At 39.6% G+C, this 14,900-nt stretch overlaps 1 protein-coding gene across 2 annotated transcripts in view; it reads right to left on the bottom strand.

Moving 5' to 3' along the window:
- The window catches only part of TTC28 (tetratricopeptide repeat domain 28), an 832,034-nt gene that overhangs the window by 724,984 nt on the left and 92,150 nt on the right, over nt 1-14,900 (bottom strand). For both annotated transcript variants that reach the window (XM_073629346.1, XM_073629347.1), the window contains exon 2: nt 8,659-8,937. In XM_073629346.1, the coding sequence (XP_073485447.1) occupies nt 8,659-8,937 (279 nt within the window). The remainder of the gene's footprint in view (nt 1-8,658; nt 8,938-14,900) is intronic.

The raw sequence follows: 14,900 nt of genomic DNA, 5'->3' as shown, positions 1-14,900 counted from the left end.
TGAGTCAACAGTGTGTCAGAGGAGAAGCCGCTGCTGGACAGAGATGACAGTTGCTCTTTAAAAATTATGATTTAAATCAAGTCAATTTAAATCAAGCCTTTTTACTAGTGATTTAAATCACAATTTAAATCGACTTGATTTAAATCAAATCCACCCTGCCATGTGGTAGTTGGACCTGAACCCAAAGCTTATTTCAAGGTTGATATCTTATTCCAATAGTTGTTAAATATGTAAATTGTCAAACTAAGGCTACCCATTCTACAGCGTGACAGCACTGCTGTGCAATTTAACTGTAGAATGAACAAGGTTGTCACACTTGTAAAACAAGAGGAAAATCATTGGATCTGGCAAGATCAAGAGGTGTTAAAAATTATGTTGTGGGGGAGCACTTAAAAAAAATTAAAAAACAAACAGCCCAGTAATGGTAGTGACAGACTGCATCGTCTATGTTGTTTCTGATTTTTCATTCTGCCCATGGGCCAAGTTTACACTAGTGTTGGCCCTTAACAGCAATCCACAGTGGATGGATTTTCATATGGTGTTTGACAGGCAGTGAGGAGGCAAACGTCTGGTTTAATCCCCAAAAGTCCACTCCACTGCCTCGCAACCATGTGCATCATACACGGTTGCAGTGCAGCCCCATTCAGTTAAATGAAACAAAGGGTTCTTGCTACGGCTATAAAGCATCAAAGCCATGGCAGGTGTATACTCCTATCTGCTCCCTTTGAAGCTTAAGGGGGAGCGGCAAAAATGTGCATGTGAATGGTAGGTGTAGACTATAATATTTTGGGGACAGCAAAGATGAGGAATTGATTTTATTGATTGTTTGCCAAGTGTAGCCAATTATAACTGCTGTTTTAGAATAAAAAAATAATTTCTTTTTTTGCCACTGGAATCTTGTATCTATTTTGTAACCCCTAGCAGTCACAAACAACCCGAAGGATAGTGTGGGGGTGCTCCACCCCTTGTTGTGAATTGTGTGCACTAGAATGTCAGATTAATTGTCACAAACCTTTCTACCAGACAATCAGCTCCACAAGGTGACCCACCTGCACATGTGGATGATCTGCAGTTCAGTTGGTTGACACGTAAAAGGTTAATTTCAGCACTGGGGCTGCAATACTTGTAACTAATCAAACTGAACAGCATGCAGGTGTGCAGTCTGATTGATGTGGATGCCGGAAACGTCATGCAAGGAAGTGGATCATATTGGGGTTGTTAGTTGGGTTCTTGAGCCAAGTCAGCCATCCTGACTTTTCAGTGCACAAGTCATATAAGCAGGCAGAGGTTTCCTCCCATAATAAGATATGGGACACACTCTCTGGGGGTGCTATTTAAACTGAGAAATCCACTACCTTTTTATCATAAAATTCACTGAAAACCTCCTTAAGAGCTATAGAAAGGTCTAGACTCAGCAAAGAAAGGTTACTTTCAATGAAACAGCAGGGAATGCTGACACCTAATCTATATCTAAGCTTTGTATAATAAAATGGAATCACCTTTGTTTGAACTCTTCACTGTGCTAGGGCAGACCACAAATGTGCCATGTTAATGTACTATTCCTCTCCTGGCAATGATATGTCTAATTCTCCATTTCTTATTTCCTAATAAACTGAGCTACAGTTTGACTCCCTGCTGCTTTCCACAGCATTTTTCTTCTGTGTCAAATTTCCAGTGGAAGAATGGATAGATGGAAAATCTTGTACATGCTTTGCAAAATGTATATAAAAAGCACTGGTAAAATGCACAAAATGTAAAATGCCAAATTCTTTCTCTGCATGAAAAAAGGATAAAGTGACAGCTATTTTTTGTTTCATTGTGACAGACTGGCAAACCCATAGAGCACATAGTAAATTCACCCACATTAAGAAAGTTACTCAGTCTATTAATATTTACAGAATAAGTGAACCGTTATGCTAAAAATAAAAACTATTGTTATTTCTCAAACCTGTTTGATCCATGTCCATCAGCTGGTAAATCAACATTTCTTTAGTCCAGGATTTCCATTGGCATTGGGGCTAGGTACAGGCAGGCACTCTTACTAGATGCAATATCACTGATTTGCCACTGATCAGGGGTTTAACAATACTGCTTTGCTTTGCAGGGGTCCATGTAAAGCTGCAACCTTTTCTTTGATGTCTTTCCTAATAACTCTGGTATCAAGTCCTATTTTTGCCATCCAGTCCACTAGAACACCAGCCAGGTAGCAACACTATGCCCACCTACAGCTTGAGGTCACATCGCTCACAACTTTGCAGAAACCTCCATATAATGTTGAATCTTAAGTTTAGCTATTTTTTTAAATCAGTAACAAGGACAGTACTTACACTGAATGGAAAGAATCCCTTGTGCTGATGGCTGCTATGTGTCCGGTGCTGCCGGGGTTTATACGAGCCACTGGACCTTTCATAGTCACACATGAAAAAAGGTGACTATGCCCGTCCTTTCTGCTCCTCTGCTCAATTCATAAATGCTTCACTTTAGCTTCCCATAGGGAATGATAGGTCCCAGGTAAGATGGGCTCACAGGAACAATACTGAGGCAAGGAACATACCATAGAGTGGTATTAAATAGCAGCCAACCTCAGGTGGTGGCTAATGAAACTCGGCTCGCCTATAAGACCATCCCTGCCTGTGAACTATAGTTCCACCAGCAGGTGCTCTAGCTTTGCTGTATGTTTCCCACACCTATACTGTCAACTGCATTTGCCTCTTGATTTATCAAATGATGTGCTTTAACTACATCTTTTTAAGCTCCAGTCATGATTTGGCCATCATTAACATCAGCTTGTCCAAGGTAGGTTTAAGTCTTCTAGCAATGCCCCTGGTTCCATTTCTTTATGAAAGAAAACATTCTTGGCTTCCATTTAGATATACAGGCATTTTTGCTAAAGGGCAAAAAATCTTTTATACAACCCATATCCATTTTCTAGTGGCAGTCCCAGACTTTTCAGAACACCATTAAATCTGATGTTTAAGGGGATACCAGGAAATATTTTTTTGAAATAACACCAAATGCAGAGTCCTGTGGAAGTAGACATCAAACAGTATTTTTATATTAAAGTAAAAAAAAAACATATGAAATTAACGAGAGATCTTCCAACAAACCAAATCTTTTGTACCAAACATATAAACTTCCAAATAAAAAAGCAGCATATGATTGTTTCATGAGCAGTACATGTGGTGCTGCAAATATTTCTGCCCTAGAAAAAGCAAAACACTGACTAAAGCTGAGTTGTTGTTCTCAAGGGTTCCCCAAAGTTGGAAGCAGTCTTTCTGCCTGTCATCCAAAGTATCTCAAATCTATTAGTTATTCCAAACTCTTAATTTTCATATGCCCAACGTTTAACATTCATGAAATGTCCTTGAAGATCGTGAAGCAGTGGTTCTCAACTCCTGACCTCAGGACCCACTAACAGGCTAGATTTTAAGTATTACCTTGGGGAGATGCAGACTAGAATACTGCAATCACTGAGCAGCAAATGATATCACCTGAGATGTATTTCAGTTATCTTGCAAACCTGGCCTGTTAGTGGGTCCTGAGGACAGGAGTTGAGAACCACTGTCTTAAAGGAATGGCACGAGAGAGGTGTGAGAGAAACATGGACACCACTGCTTTCTTCTTTCTGAAAATGTAGTTGTTTTCTTGCTGTCACAGAAAACTTTGCATTAATACTTTTAAAGACCAGAACTAGTAGATAGAGAAATATTTCAGATTTTAAGGCGTGTATTTATAAAAAAGATTTGCTTTGTGAATGCCCCAAGCATTGGCACAGCCACTATAGAATAAAAAAATACAGGCAATTTGCCTAATACGTTTATTTCCTATGAGAGACAGCTCCATTTAGTTTTTAATTTTTTTAAGAAAAAACCTCAATTATCAAGATACTGCAGTATGGCCACTAGAAGGAACTGATGATCCTAGGAAATGAACCTATTCGAAAAATAATTGTGATTATTCATGAGGGCTGTACATTTATTATGCATAGACCCTTACATTTTCAGATCTCAATTCTTGCCCTGAAAGAAATCATTGATGCCAGAGGGTCAACATAACAGCTAGAAAATTTAGCATTTTCAGAAGAAAGTTGGGAATTCCTAGCACTACTGTTTATGTACTGACAAGTTACAAATGGTAATATTTATTTGTAGTATATACTTTGTAATATTTGATCTATCATTTTATTTTCAGAACACAATTCTGAAATAAATGTACCACCTACACTGGGTATTGTTATAGAAGAATGCCACATGTATAATTTTGTTAAATCTTAGGCCTTATGCTGCTTACACACGGGCGGACTTTCCGACCTGGACTGGTCCGACAGATCGAATCCGTCGGACAATTCGACCATGTGTGGGCTCCATCGGACCTGCAGCGGACTTTTTCTATCGAAAATCTGACGGACTTTAGATTTGGAACATGCTTCAAATCTTTCCGAGGAACTCGAGTCTGGTCCAAAAATCCGCTCGTCTGTATGCTAGTCCGACGGACAAAAAACAATGCTAGGGCAGCTATTGGCTACTGGCTATCAACTTCCTTATTTTAGTCCGGTCGTACGTCATCACGTATGAATCCGTCGGACTTTAGTGTGATCGTGTGTAGGCAAGTCCGTTCATTCGACAGTCCGTCGGAAGTCCATCGAAAGTCCGTCCGAAAGACCGTCGGACCAGTCCGGTCGAAAAGTCCGCCCGTGTGTACACGGCATAACCGTACAAACACAGGACAATCCTCGCCAGATGTGCTAAAGAACTTTAATAGAGGATGATTTTAGTATGTCCATAAACATTAACAATCTATTCTGATTGCTTCACATAAATATATTTTGTTTGAGAAAGATACGTATCTCTCTCGCAATGTTCTTCACAAGTTTGCTAAAATATGGTCTAGTTGGATAGATGCGATGAGCCTGTCTATTACTCTTTGTTGAGAATGTTGTACTTATTGCTACTTGTGGGATATCTATAAGTTTGCCAAATATGATAGAGGTGTATAGCCAGTGATATAGCTACTTAATGACAACTTGTGGGCTTAGTGCTGTATTTTTGTTGCTTCTTTTTTTTTTTTTTCTTCTATTTTTAGTTCTCCTATTTTGTATGACAGTTTGTCTCTGTGTCATTCTGTACTTGTAAAGAAAAAAATCTTTAAATAACATTTTAAAAATGTTAAAAAATACACACACAATGGTGTTGGATAATATAAAATGGTGATTCCAGGTACAGGAAATACATATTGCATATAATTGCTATGTTATTCTAAGATGGGAAGTTCATGTACTCACCAAAATTATTATTTTTTTTACTAAATGTACATTTTATTTATCTACGAAAGATAGTTCATAGAAACAATTTCTTAGATTAACCAATGTTTGATCATGGCTTTTGCTTCAGACTGTTATCTCATATCTATAGGTAGTCTAAAGGCTGCCATAGACATTGAAGGGGTGGTTGGACATGAAGGTGCAATCTGACCAATATTAGTCATCTGTACCATGACTGTTTGTGGTATGCCAGGTGTCGGGTGCCAAAACAAGAATGGTCACCTTATGTTATACATTAAGCTGCCATAACTGATAGACAATGATGTCTTAGGTCTCGGCATAATCTTTTAAGGGAAATGCTTTAGATGCATAGCTGATCCTGTTAGCCAGTTCAACAAAGAAGGAGAGGTGCACTGCTGACACCTCTGGTGCTGGCTATTTATGGGGACTTGCACTAATTCTCCAACTTTTCCCCTTGGCTGGCAGTGTCTGCTGTTGTTAATTGACATTGTCGCCAGGACAATCAGGCACCTTAAAAGAAACCTGAAACGACCAGGCATCTAGCCTTTTTAGAAGGTCAGTAAAGTCAGTCAGTGTATTTTCCTCAATACAGGTTTCCTTTAAGCTGCCAACTAGCCCCATAGAGCATGTGATAGTAAGCAGGTAATAGCTTGCAGCTGATAAGCCCTGTGTAGAAAACAGACATGATAGTGTCTGTTGTATGTCAAAGTCTCATTTAGCATTTGTCATAAAATGGTTACTGGGAGAACTGGGTAAAAAAAAAAATCCAGCTAAAACAATTTAAAGACCAGCAATAAAACCCATACATTCAAATGTAAATATATATTTTATTTCTTCCTGCAAAATGTTGAAATGTAATGTATAGCTATAATTTGTGGATTTTCTGTTATGAGACAGTAAAATCTTGTTCAACTGTTTTGAAGTAACTTTTACCCTTTTTATAAAGGGTAATATTTTTTTTCAAATAAATGTACTGACAAGAGCAAATCACATCAATAGATAGTGTTCTGTATGGCTTAGTTCATAAAGACTGACCTCCTAGGTTCACAGTGAAACTATATGCACGTACTAACAATCATATCCTTGGAGATTTTTTTAATCTGAAATAATTACACAGGGAAATGATTGTCCAGTTTATCAAAATATCAAATTATTAACCAACTAATTTAAATAGAACTAATCATGACTTCTTGAAATTCATAACAGTAACAACTCAGAAAACCCCAGACCCCCTGACTAAAGCTGAAGCACTCAACTCTGCAAAACCGAAAGTAGATAAGGGGAAATATTTCATAGGTAGCCCAGCATAGTTCTTTTTATAAATGTGAAAAAGTGGTTCCTGACATGAAGAACATCTGCGAGATTTGAAAAATAAATCAAAAACATTTATGAGCATAAAAAGAGCATCATGTTGTAAAGCGCTGTGCAAACTGTTGGCACTATATAAATCACGTATAATAATAATAATAACAATAATAATAATTTACAAAACGTGAATGTATCTGCTGTTAGTATTAATTTGTTCTAGATTTAAACTTCCTTAGGAGCTACTTGCCTCCAGTAGAAAGATACATGAAAATAGGGTTACCCTAAAGCACCATATAAGCCCTCAAAACTCAGAGGAAGGGAGTATTATTTTAATCAAAAAGTTGCCACTGGCCCTGCTCCTGCCCCATCCCAATTCCTGTGCAGTCTATCATTATGATGGATACTCTATGAAGAATGAGGCATAACAAGAGGGAGGACAATGGTCAGACATTGCTTCGAGGTGAAGCCACAAATTGTGTAGAAGAGCACTGTGGGTTTTAGGGCTTCTCTGGTAGTTACCCTACTTTTAGGCCTTTGTAGTATTCTTTTTCCTGATGTAGGTTTCTGTTTCTAGACGAAAGTAGTTATCTAGGGGGTTTTAATGCATTTGCAGGTGGTTGATTTAAAGCAGAAGTCCAGCTTTTGTTACGCTTTACATAGCAAGGTTGGGCCAAGTTGACCCAAACCAACTATGCCCTTCACTTACATGTGAAGCCGCTGAATGGGCTGTATAAACTTTATGTAGCTGAGGCTACATACAGCATACCACACTGTGTTCTGGGTTTGAGCCAAGACCTTCCTGTCTCATACCTGGAACACAATAGAGTCTATCTGAGAGGCACTCAGCCATTCATAGGAAGCAATGAATTCTAGCAATGAATATAAAGCTTCATCTGATTAAAAAAGAAACAGTCACCACGCTAAGTGTACACAAATATATGAGTCCTTAACAATCCTAATAATGTGATATTGAAAGTGCTCGTGCTCAATAAAAATCCGTGTTGCAAGGTGCTCAGACTGGGTGCCCCACATAGTTGGTCAACTCATAGAGGTGAGTGTACATCTATCTCTAGTATGGTCATTCAAGCGTGTGGGGAGACCCCTGAAGAGATCCGTGGCTGGCGTATCTTGCAGTAGATTAGTTCATATAAGTGGATAGGAATAACAGGAAAGAATCCTCATTTACTGGTAAAAACAATTAAAAGTTACACTCACATGCGTTGGTGCCCAAACATTCTGGCACCCGGCGTGTATAGCAGGTGATTTATTTGGGGAAATTGGCCCACAAATTGTAGTGTACCGCTGACCGCGGTTCGGCTCGATTCCTGTAGAAAAGCGCGGGCGGAAGTGTATCGCGGTAATGCCTCAATGAGTTTCAGCCAATCAATGGGCCATCATCAGGAAGCATCAGCCCGCCTCTCCGACTCATCTGATTGGCTGAGTCAGAGAGGCGGGCTGATGATGTCACAACCTCTGACTCAGCCATAAAGAGGAAGCTTTGTAATTCATTGTTAGAATACATCCCTTTCTATAAATGGCTCAGTGCTGCTCAGATAGACTCTAGTGCGTTTGGGGTGTGAGACTGGAAGTCTCGGCTTGAACCTGGAATACAGTGCTGTGTACTGTATATAGCTTCAGTTACATACAGTTTATACCATACATCCAGTGACCCCACATGTTAGTGAGGGACATGGTTTATTTGGGCCAGCTTGGCCCAAATCAAACTATGTAAAGTGTATAAAAAGCTGGAGCTCAGCTTTAAGTTGCATTAAGGCTTAGATTTTAATTCTTTTCTCCTGGACCAATTCCAGCGACCAGTATCTTTGACCACAGATGTTTGTGTCTGCAGAGTTCTATGAACCGCTCAAAGAACTAAGGTATACTGGTAAAACTTATTTGCTAATGTTTTCCCTTAGGGCATAATCAAAAAGTAAAAAGAATGTAAATGTTGCCTTACTACAAATCAGGGCCTAATTGCTCTAAAACACTGTACATAATGCTTAACAAGAGTTTCTGTACCCCCATTTATCAAACATAAATAAATAATTGAATTAATAACATTATCATACCTTTGGCCATTTTGGATTCAGAAGTCGTGCTTTGATTGCATCATCCAAAGCCTTTTCATATTTTTGCGTTTTCAGGAAAGCAGCGGATCTGTTGCTGTACAAAATACAGTTCTGGGGGTCGACCTGCAAAGTCTCGCTGTACAGCTCAATGGCCAGTTCGAAGTCTCCATTTTTACAAGCTTCGTTGCTCTGGCGTACTTTCTCTATAAATTCTTCTTTACCAAGAATTGAGTTTTCAACCACTTTCCCTCCAAAGGATTTGGCTGAGATGACTGCAGCCTGTAACGATTAAAAAAATACACTTCTTATTATTTTTTAATTGTTTAATGTAATAAGACTTTGTGATGGCATTTGCTTTTGTTTTTTTTTAAATGATTTAAAACATACCTGTCTTTCAACTATGCAGGAAAAAGCAACAGTTTCACTTCAATAAAGGCTCTAACATCAACCTATACTCTACCCTTCAATACCCCAACACTCCATTCAAAGAAGAGGTAGAAAATATACTGTGGGGGAACATGGGACTTTACACCCCTTGCTCCTTCATGAAACCTTTGGTGCTTGGCCACTCAGGTATCTAGCACATCCAGGGGTGGGAAAATAGTCTTCAGCCCTGTGTAAGCTCCAATTAGACTGACCTGGATCTTACAAGGGGCTTGTGCTCTTTGCTCCTGGAGCAGTGGGAGCAATGGAATACAATATAGGACTAATAAATACATAGTAATACTAATAAATGTATAGACCCAATTAATATCTACGATACATACATAAATACAGGCGAACAACCTATTATGGTTGAAAGTAGGGATGAGCTTCATGTTTGAGTCGAACCCATGTTCGACTCGAACGTCGGCTGTTCGATCGTTCGCCGAATTGCGAACGATATGGGCCGTTCGCGCCAAATTCGTGTGGCGCACCAAATTTGTGTGGCGCACCACGGCCCATAATTCACTGCGGCATCGCAGTGCATTGCTGGCTGATGATTGGCCAAGCATGCACTATGACCCGCATGCTTGGCCAATCACAGCGCCGTCGGTAGAGAGAGCTGTAATTGGCCAAAGCCAGTGTGGCTTTGGCCAATTATGGCTCAGGGGGTTTAGAACACGCCCCACACTATATAAGGCCGCCTGCACGGCAGCCCTGTGTAGTGTGTTCCGGCGTGCTTAGATAGAGAGAGAGAGAGAGACAGTGTCATTTCATTTGAGTTAGCTAGATTAGGCAGGACAGTCAGTGAGTTAGCTGCACTTATAGTGTATTGTGTATATATATGCATCCCAGGTGTTGCATATATATATATATATATATATATATATATATATATATATATATATATATATACACTGTATTCAGTTTAGCTAGATCCATTCATATTATCTTCCTACTTACAGGCAGGCTAGTCTTGTTACAGTATTTACAGCTACCTGAAGAAAATTGCTGGTGTTCTTTTGATCCTATTAGTACCACAGTCAGGCAGCTAGACTATTTACAGTTAGTGTAGTGCGTCCTCCTCACAATGTTCAGTTAAAGCTACAAGTTAGTTTAGTGTGACCTCTGCACAGTGTTCAGCTAAAACTACAAGTTAGTGTAGTGCACAGTGTTCAGCTAAAGCTACAAGTTAGGGTAGTGCGTCCTCCTCACAGTGTTCAGCTAAAGCTACAAGTTAGTGTAGTGCGTCCTGCTCACTGTGTTCAGCTAAAACTACAAGTTAGTGTAGTGAGACCTCTGCACAGTGTTCAGCTAAAGCTACAAGTTAGTGTAGTGCGTCCTGCTCACAGTGTTCAGCTAAAACTACAAGTTAGTGTAATGCGACCTCTGCACAGTGTTCAGCTAAAACTACAAGTTAGTGTAGTGAGACCTCAGCACAGTGTTCAGCTAAAGCTACAAGTTAGTGTAGTGCGTCCTGCTCACAGTGTTCAGCTAAAACTACAAGTTAGTGTAGTGAGACCTCTGCACAGTGTTCAGCTAAAGCTACAAGTTAGTGTAGTGCGTCCTGCTCACAGTGTTCAGCTAAAACTACAAGTTAGTGTAGTGAGAACTCTGCACAGTGTTCAGCTAAAGCTACAAGTTAGTGTAGTGCGTCCTGCTCACAGTGTTCAGCTAAAACTACAAGTTAGTGTAGTGAGACCTCAGCTCAGTGTTCAGCTAAAGCTACAAGTTAGTGTAGTGCGTCCTGCTCACAGTGTTCAGCTAAAACTACAAGTTAGTGTAGTGAGACCTCTGCACAGTGTTCAGCTAAAGCTACAAGTTAGTGTAGTGCATCCTGCTCACAGTGTTCAGCTAAAACTCCAAGTTAGTGTAGTGAGACCTCCGCACAGTGTTCAGCTAAAGCTACAAGTTAGTGTAGTGCATCCTGCTCACAGTGTTCAGCTAAAACTACAAGTTAGTGGTTTGTAGCAAGAGATATACAAATAAACCGCCCCTGAATCTCTCTTACTCCACTGCGCCAAAGAAAAGTGCAAAGCTATATAAAAGATGTGTAAATGAATACAAAATGTGTGTACATACACAGTGTACAGTGAAAAAAGCTGCCACTTAAATAAATACGTAAACTGATCAGAATCCCAAAACTATACCTCTCACACGTGTACAGATAGAGATAGCGGCGCTAATATAAATTGTGTAAAATAATGGATCAGAGCAGCATAATGCCTATGACCCTCTACTTATACATAAAAATAATAATAGTGTCATGAAAAATATTATTTTTATCATGAAAAGAAATTTTTTTAACACCCAGTGAAAAGTATCACTATAAATAATAAATTACAAGAAATGAATGAATAAGTTCAACAGTTGTTTTTCAATCTTCTTGTGTGAAAAATCTTCTACTCTTCCACCACACCACCGTGATAGTGACACCACTCCCTCTGAAGAGCGCACTCACCAGATTGTATAGCCTCCCACTCTCGTGTTCGGCAAAACAGCAAATGAACCACACCTGGGTTGCATGTGATGAACCGTGAATCCAATCAAGCCAGCTCCATATGTGAAAAAATGGGTAAAGTGCTCCACATAGCGTGATACCATTTTGACAGATTTATTAAAATCACTTCAAACACACTTGGTTACACTCACTTTTAAACTGAAACATAAAAGCCTTTAAAAAAAATCCACAGCAAGCAACAGGATCAGTGATCCAACGGTGCACCGCGGTCACAAGAAGATTGAAAAACAACTGTTGAACTTATTCATTCATTTCTTGTAATTTATTATTTATAGTGACACTTTTCACTGGGTGTTAAAGAAATTTCTTTTCATGATAAAAATAATATTTTTCATGACACTATTATTATTTTTATGTATAAGTAGAGGGTCATAGGCATTATGCTGCTCTGACCCATTATTTTACACAATTTATATTAGCGCCGCTATCTCTATCTGTACACATGTGAGAGGTATAGTTTTGGGATTCTGATCAGTAAAACTACAAGTTAGTGTAGTGAGACCTCTGCACAGTGTTCAGCTAAAGCTACAAGTTAGTGTAGTACGTCCTGCTCACAGTGTTCAGCTAAAACTACAAGTTAGTGTAGTGAGAACTCTGCACAGTGTTCAGCTAAAGCTACAAGTTAATGTAGTGCGTCCTGCTCACAGTGTTCAGCTAAAACTACAAGTTAGTGTAGTGCGACCTCTGCACAGTGTTCAGCTAAAACTACAAGTTAGTGTAGTGAGACCTCAGCTCAGTGTTCAGCTAAAGCTACAAGTTAGTGTAGTGCGTCCTGCTCACAGTGTTCAGCTAAAACTACAAGTTAGTGTAGTGCGACCTCTGCACAGTGTTCAGCTAAAAATACAAGTTAGTGTAGTGAGACCTCAGCTCAGTGTTCAGCTAAAGCTACAAGTTAGTGTAGTGCGTCCTGCTCACAGTTTTCCGCTAAAACTACAAGTTAGTGTAGTGCGACCTCTGCACAGTGTTCAGCTAAAACTACAAGTTAGTGTAGTGCGACCTCTGCACAGTGTTTAACAAGGGCGTGTAATTACAATTTTTGATGCAATACTTTGTAGCAGCTAATATTTCACAGCAAGGCCCTGTGAGGGCTTACAGTGTTGTGGCCACAACAACACCTAAGGCCCAAATTTCTGCTGAGTATATAGGGCAGGCCCCTACTTTCAAACATCCAACTTACAAACGACTCCTACTTGCAAACAGAAGGAGACAACAGGAAGTGAGATGAAATCTACCCCTAGGAAGGGAAATTCTCTCCTGTAAGAGTTAATATGGGAAAAACGTTTCTCCTTTCCACTGATGCTTTATCACCAATCCTTGTTTCACAAAAAAACCCAAATTTTCAAAAAACATTTGTCATTGGGACAAAAAATGAGGTCAAATCTTCTGCAGAGGAGCACAGACAGCAAAACAAATGTCACAGGGGTGATAACCCTTCCCTATGTTTTCCAAACATGTTAAAAATGTACCAGTTCAAAATTACAAACAGATTCTACTTAACAACAAACCTACAGTCCCTGTCTTGTTTGCACCGCCTGTATACTGCTGTTCAGAGTATATAGGGCCTGGTGGCCCCACGCCTTTCCTTTTTTTAATTTAGGTGCGGGGTTCCCCTTAATATCCATGCAAGACCCAAAGGGCCTGGTAATGGACTGGGGGGTACCCATGCTGTTTGTCTCACTGATTTTCATCCATATTGCCAGGACCCGACATTACATTAAAGCCGCAAGCAATTTTAAATGACTTTTTTTCCTTTAAAAATGACATTTTGTGCAGGGACTGTTCTAAGCACAGGAAACACGCGCCACTTTACAGGCATACCATAGACACCCCCCAGGTACGATATTTAAAGGAATATTTCCCTTTTTTTTTTTTTTTAACTTTAAGCATCATTAAAATCACTGCTCCCGAAAAAACGGCTGTTTTTAAAAGTTTTTTTGCATTGATACATGTCCCCTGGGGCAGGACCCGGGTCCCCAAACCCTTTTTAGGACAATACCATGCAAATTAGCCTTTAAAATGAGCACTTTTGATTTCGAACGTTCGAGTCCCATAGACGTCAATGGGGTTCTAACGTTCGTGCAAATTTTCAGTCCGTTTGCAGGTTCTTGTGCGAACCGAACCGGGGGGTGTTTGGCTCATCCCTAGTTGAAAGTATTTAAGTAAAACATTAAATAATGATTTTATTTATTTGTTTTTGTATGCAATTAAAGTAGAACTATAGGCATTTGTTTTAATTTTGGATAGAGCAAGGGCGTGTTATAACCCCTGTCAGATTTCTTTACGCCATCTGTGTCCCATTCTGGAGATTTCACTTCCTGTCCCATAGCCAAACAGGAAGTGAGATGAAATCCCTGCAAATTAAGGGAATCCCTTGGGGACCCCCAGGTCACCAGAACTAGTGTCCCCATTAGAAGATTATCTTCTATTACTTATCTGGGGGCAACCCAAAATTTAGAATTTTCTTTTACTTTCACTTTTAATGATAATGTAAACAAGACAAATAGGGAGGGTGAATCACCTTAACAGGGCCACAGACAGCAATAAAAATTGACAAGTGTTCTAATCCACCTCCATATCTTTATTTTGCACATAAACACTTAAGCCTGGGTTCACACTATTGCAAGTTGGATGGCAGGAGAGTGTGTCTGGCTCTCAAAGGAGCTGGTTCTCGCACCTCTGGGGCGGCTGCAGAGCGCACATCAGAAGAGACCTGTGCGTCTTTGGCTCCATTTCAGGTCCAAATTCAGCCAACAATTCAGACCTAATCCGGACCTGAAACGCTGAACGGGGATGCAACGGACCCCTGCTGTGCTCCGCGGCCACACACAGTGTGAACCCAGCCTTATACAGAGTATTTTTATATTACTGGGCTGGTGAAGCATGCCAGATCCCCTTCACCTCTTTACTGTAGTAGCAGATAAAAAAAATCCAGACTGAGACAACCTTTGCTATGAAAGTGATAAGCAAAAGATGAAAGTGTATGCCCCTTCATTTCTACTAATGTATTTTTTTATGTAATCTGACATCCAGCTATTGAGGATAGTCACAACACAAGCTATTCACAACACAGTAGTAAAAAGTCATGGTGCTAAGGAGGTTCTGTTATGATACATTAAACACCTGCTGGTCACAAGTAGAAGTATAATAATAATCTTTAAAAGTTGATGTTAACCTGACTAAATCGAAAAGTAAAAAAAATGTCAAAATAAATGTTATAGTCCTGAACACAGTAAATAAAAACACATGTAATATATAATCTCTTTTTTAAAACACAGGATATTTTTCATCATCATGAAAA

Source organism: Aquarana catesbeiana, linkage group LG01 (assembly GCF_042186555.1).
Source record: "Aquarana catesbeiana isolate 2022-GZ linkage group LG01, ASM4218655v1, whole genome shotgun sequence".
In the NCBI taxonomy this organism is placed as follows: Eukaryota; Metazoa; Chordata; class Amphibia; order Anura; family Ranidae; genus Aquarana; species Aquarana catesbeiana.
This window is presented reverse-complemented; position numbering and strand designations above follow the sequence as displayed.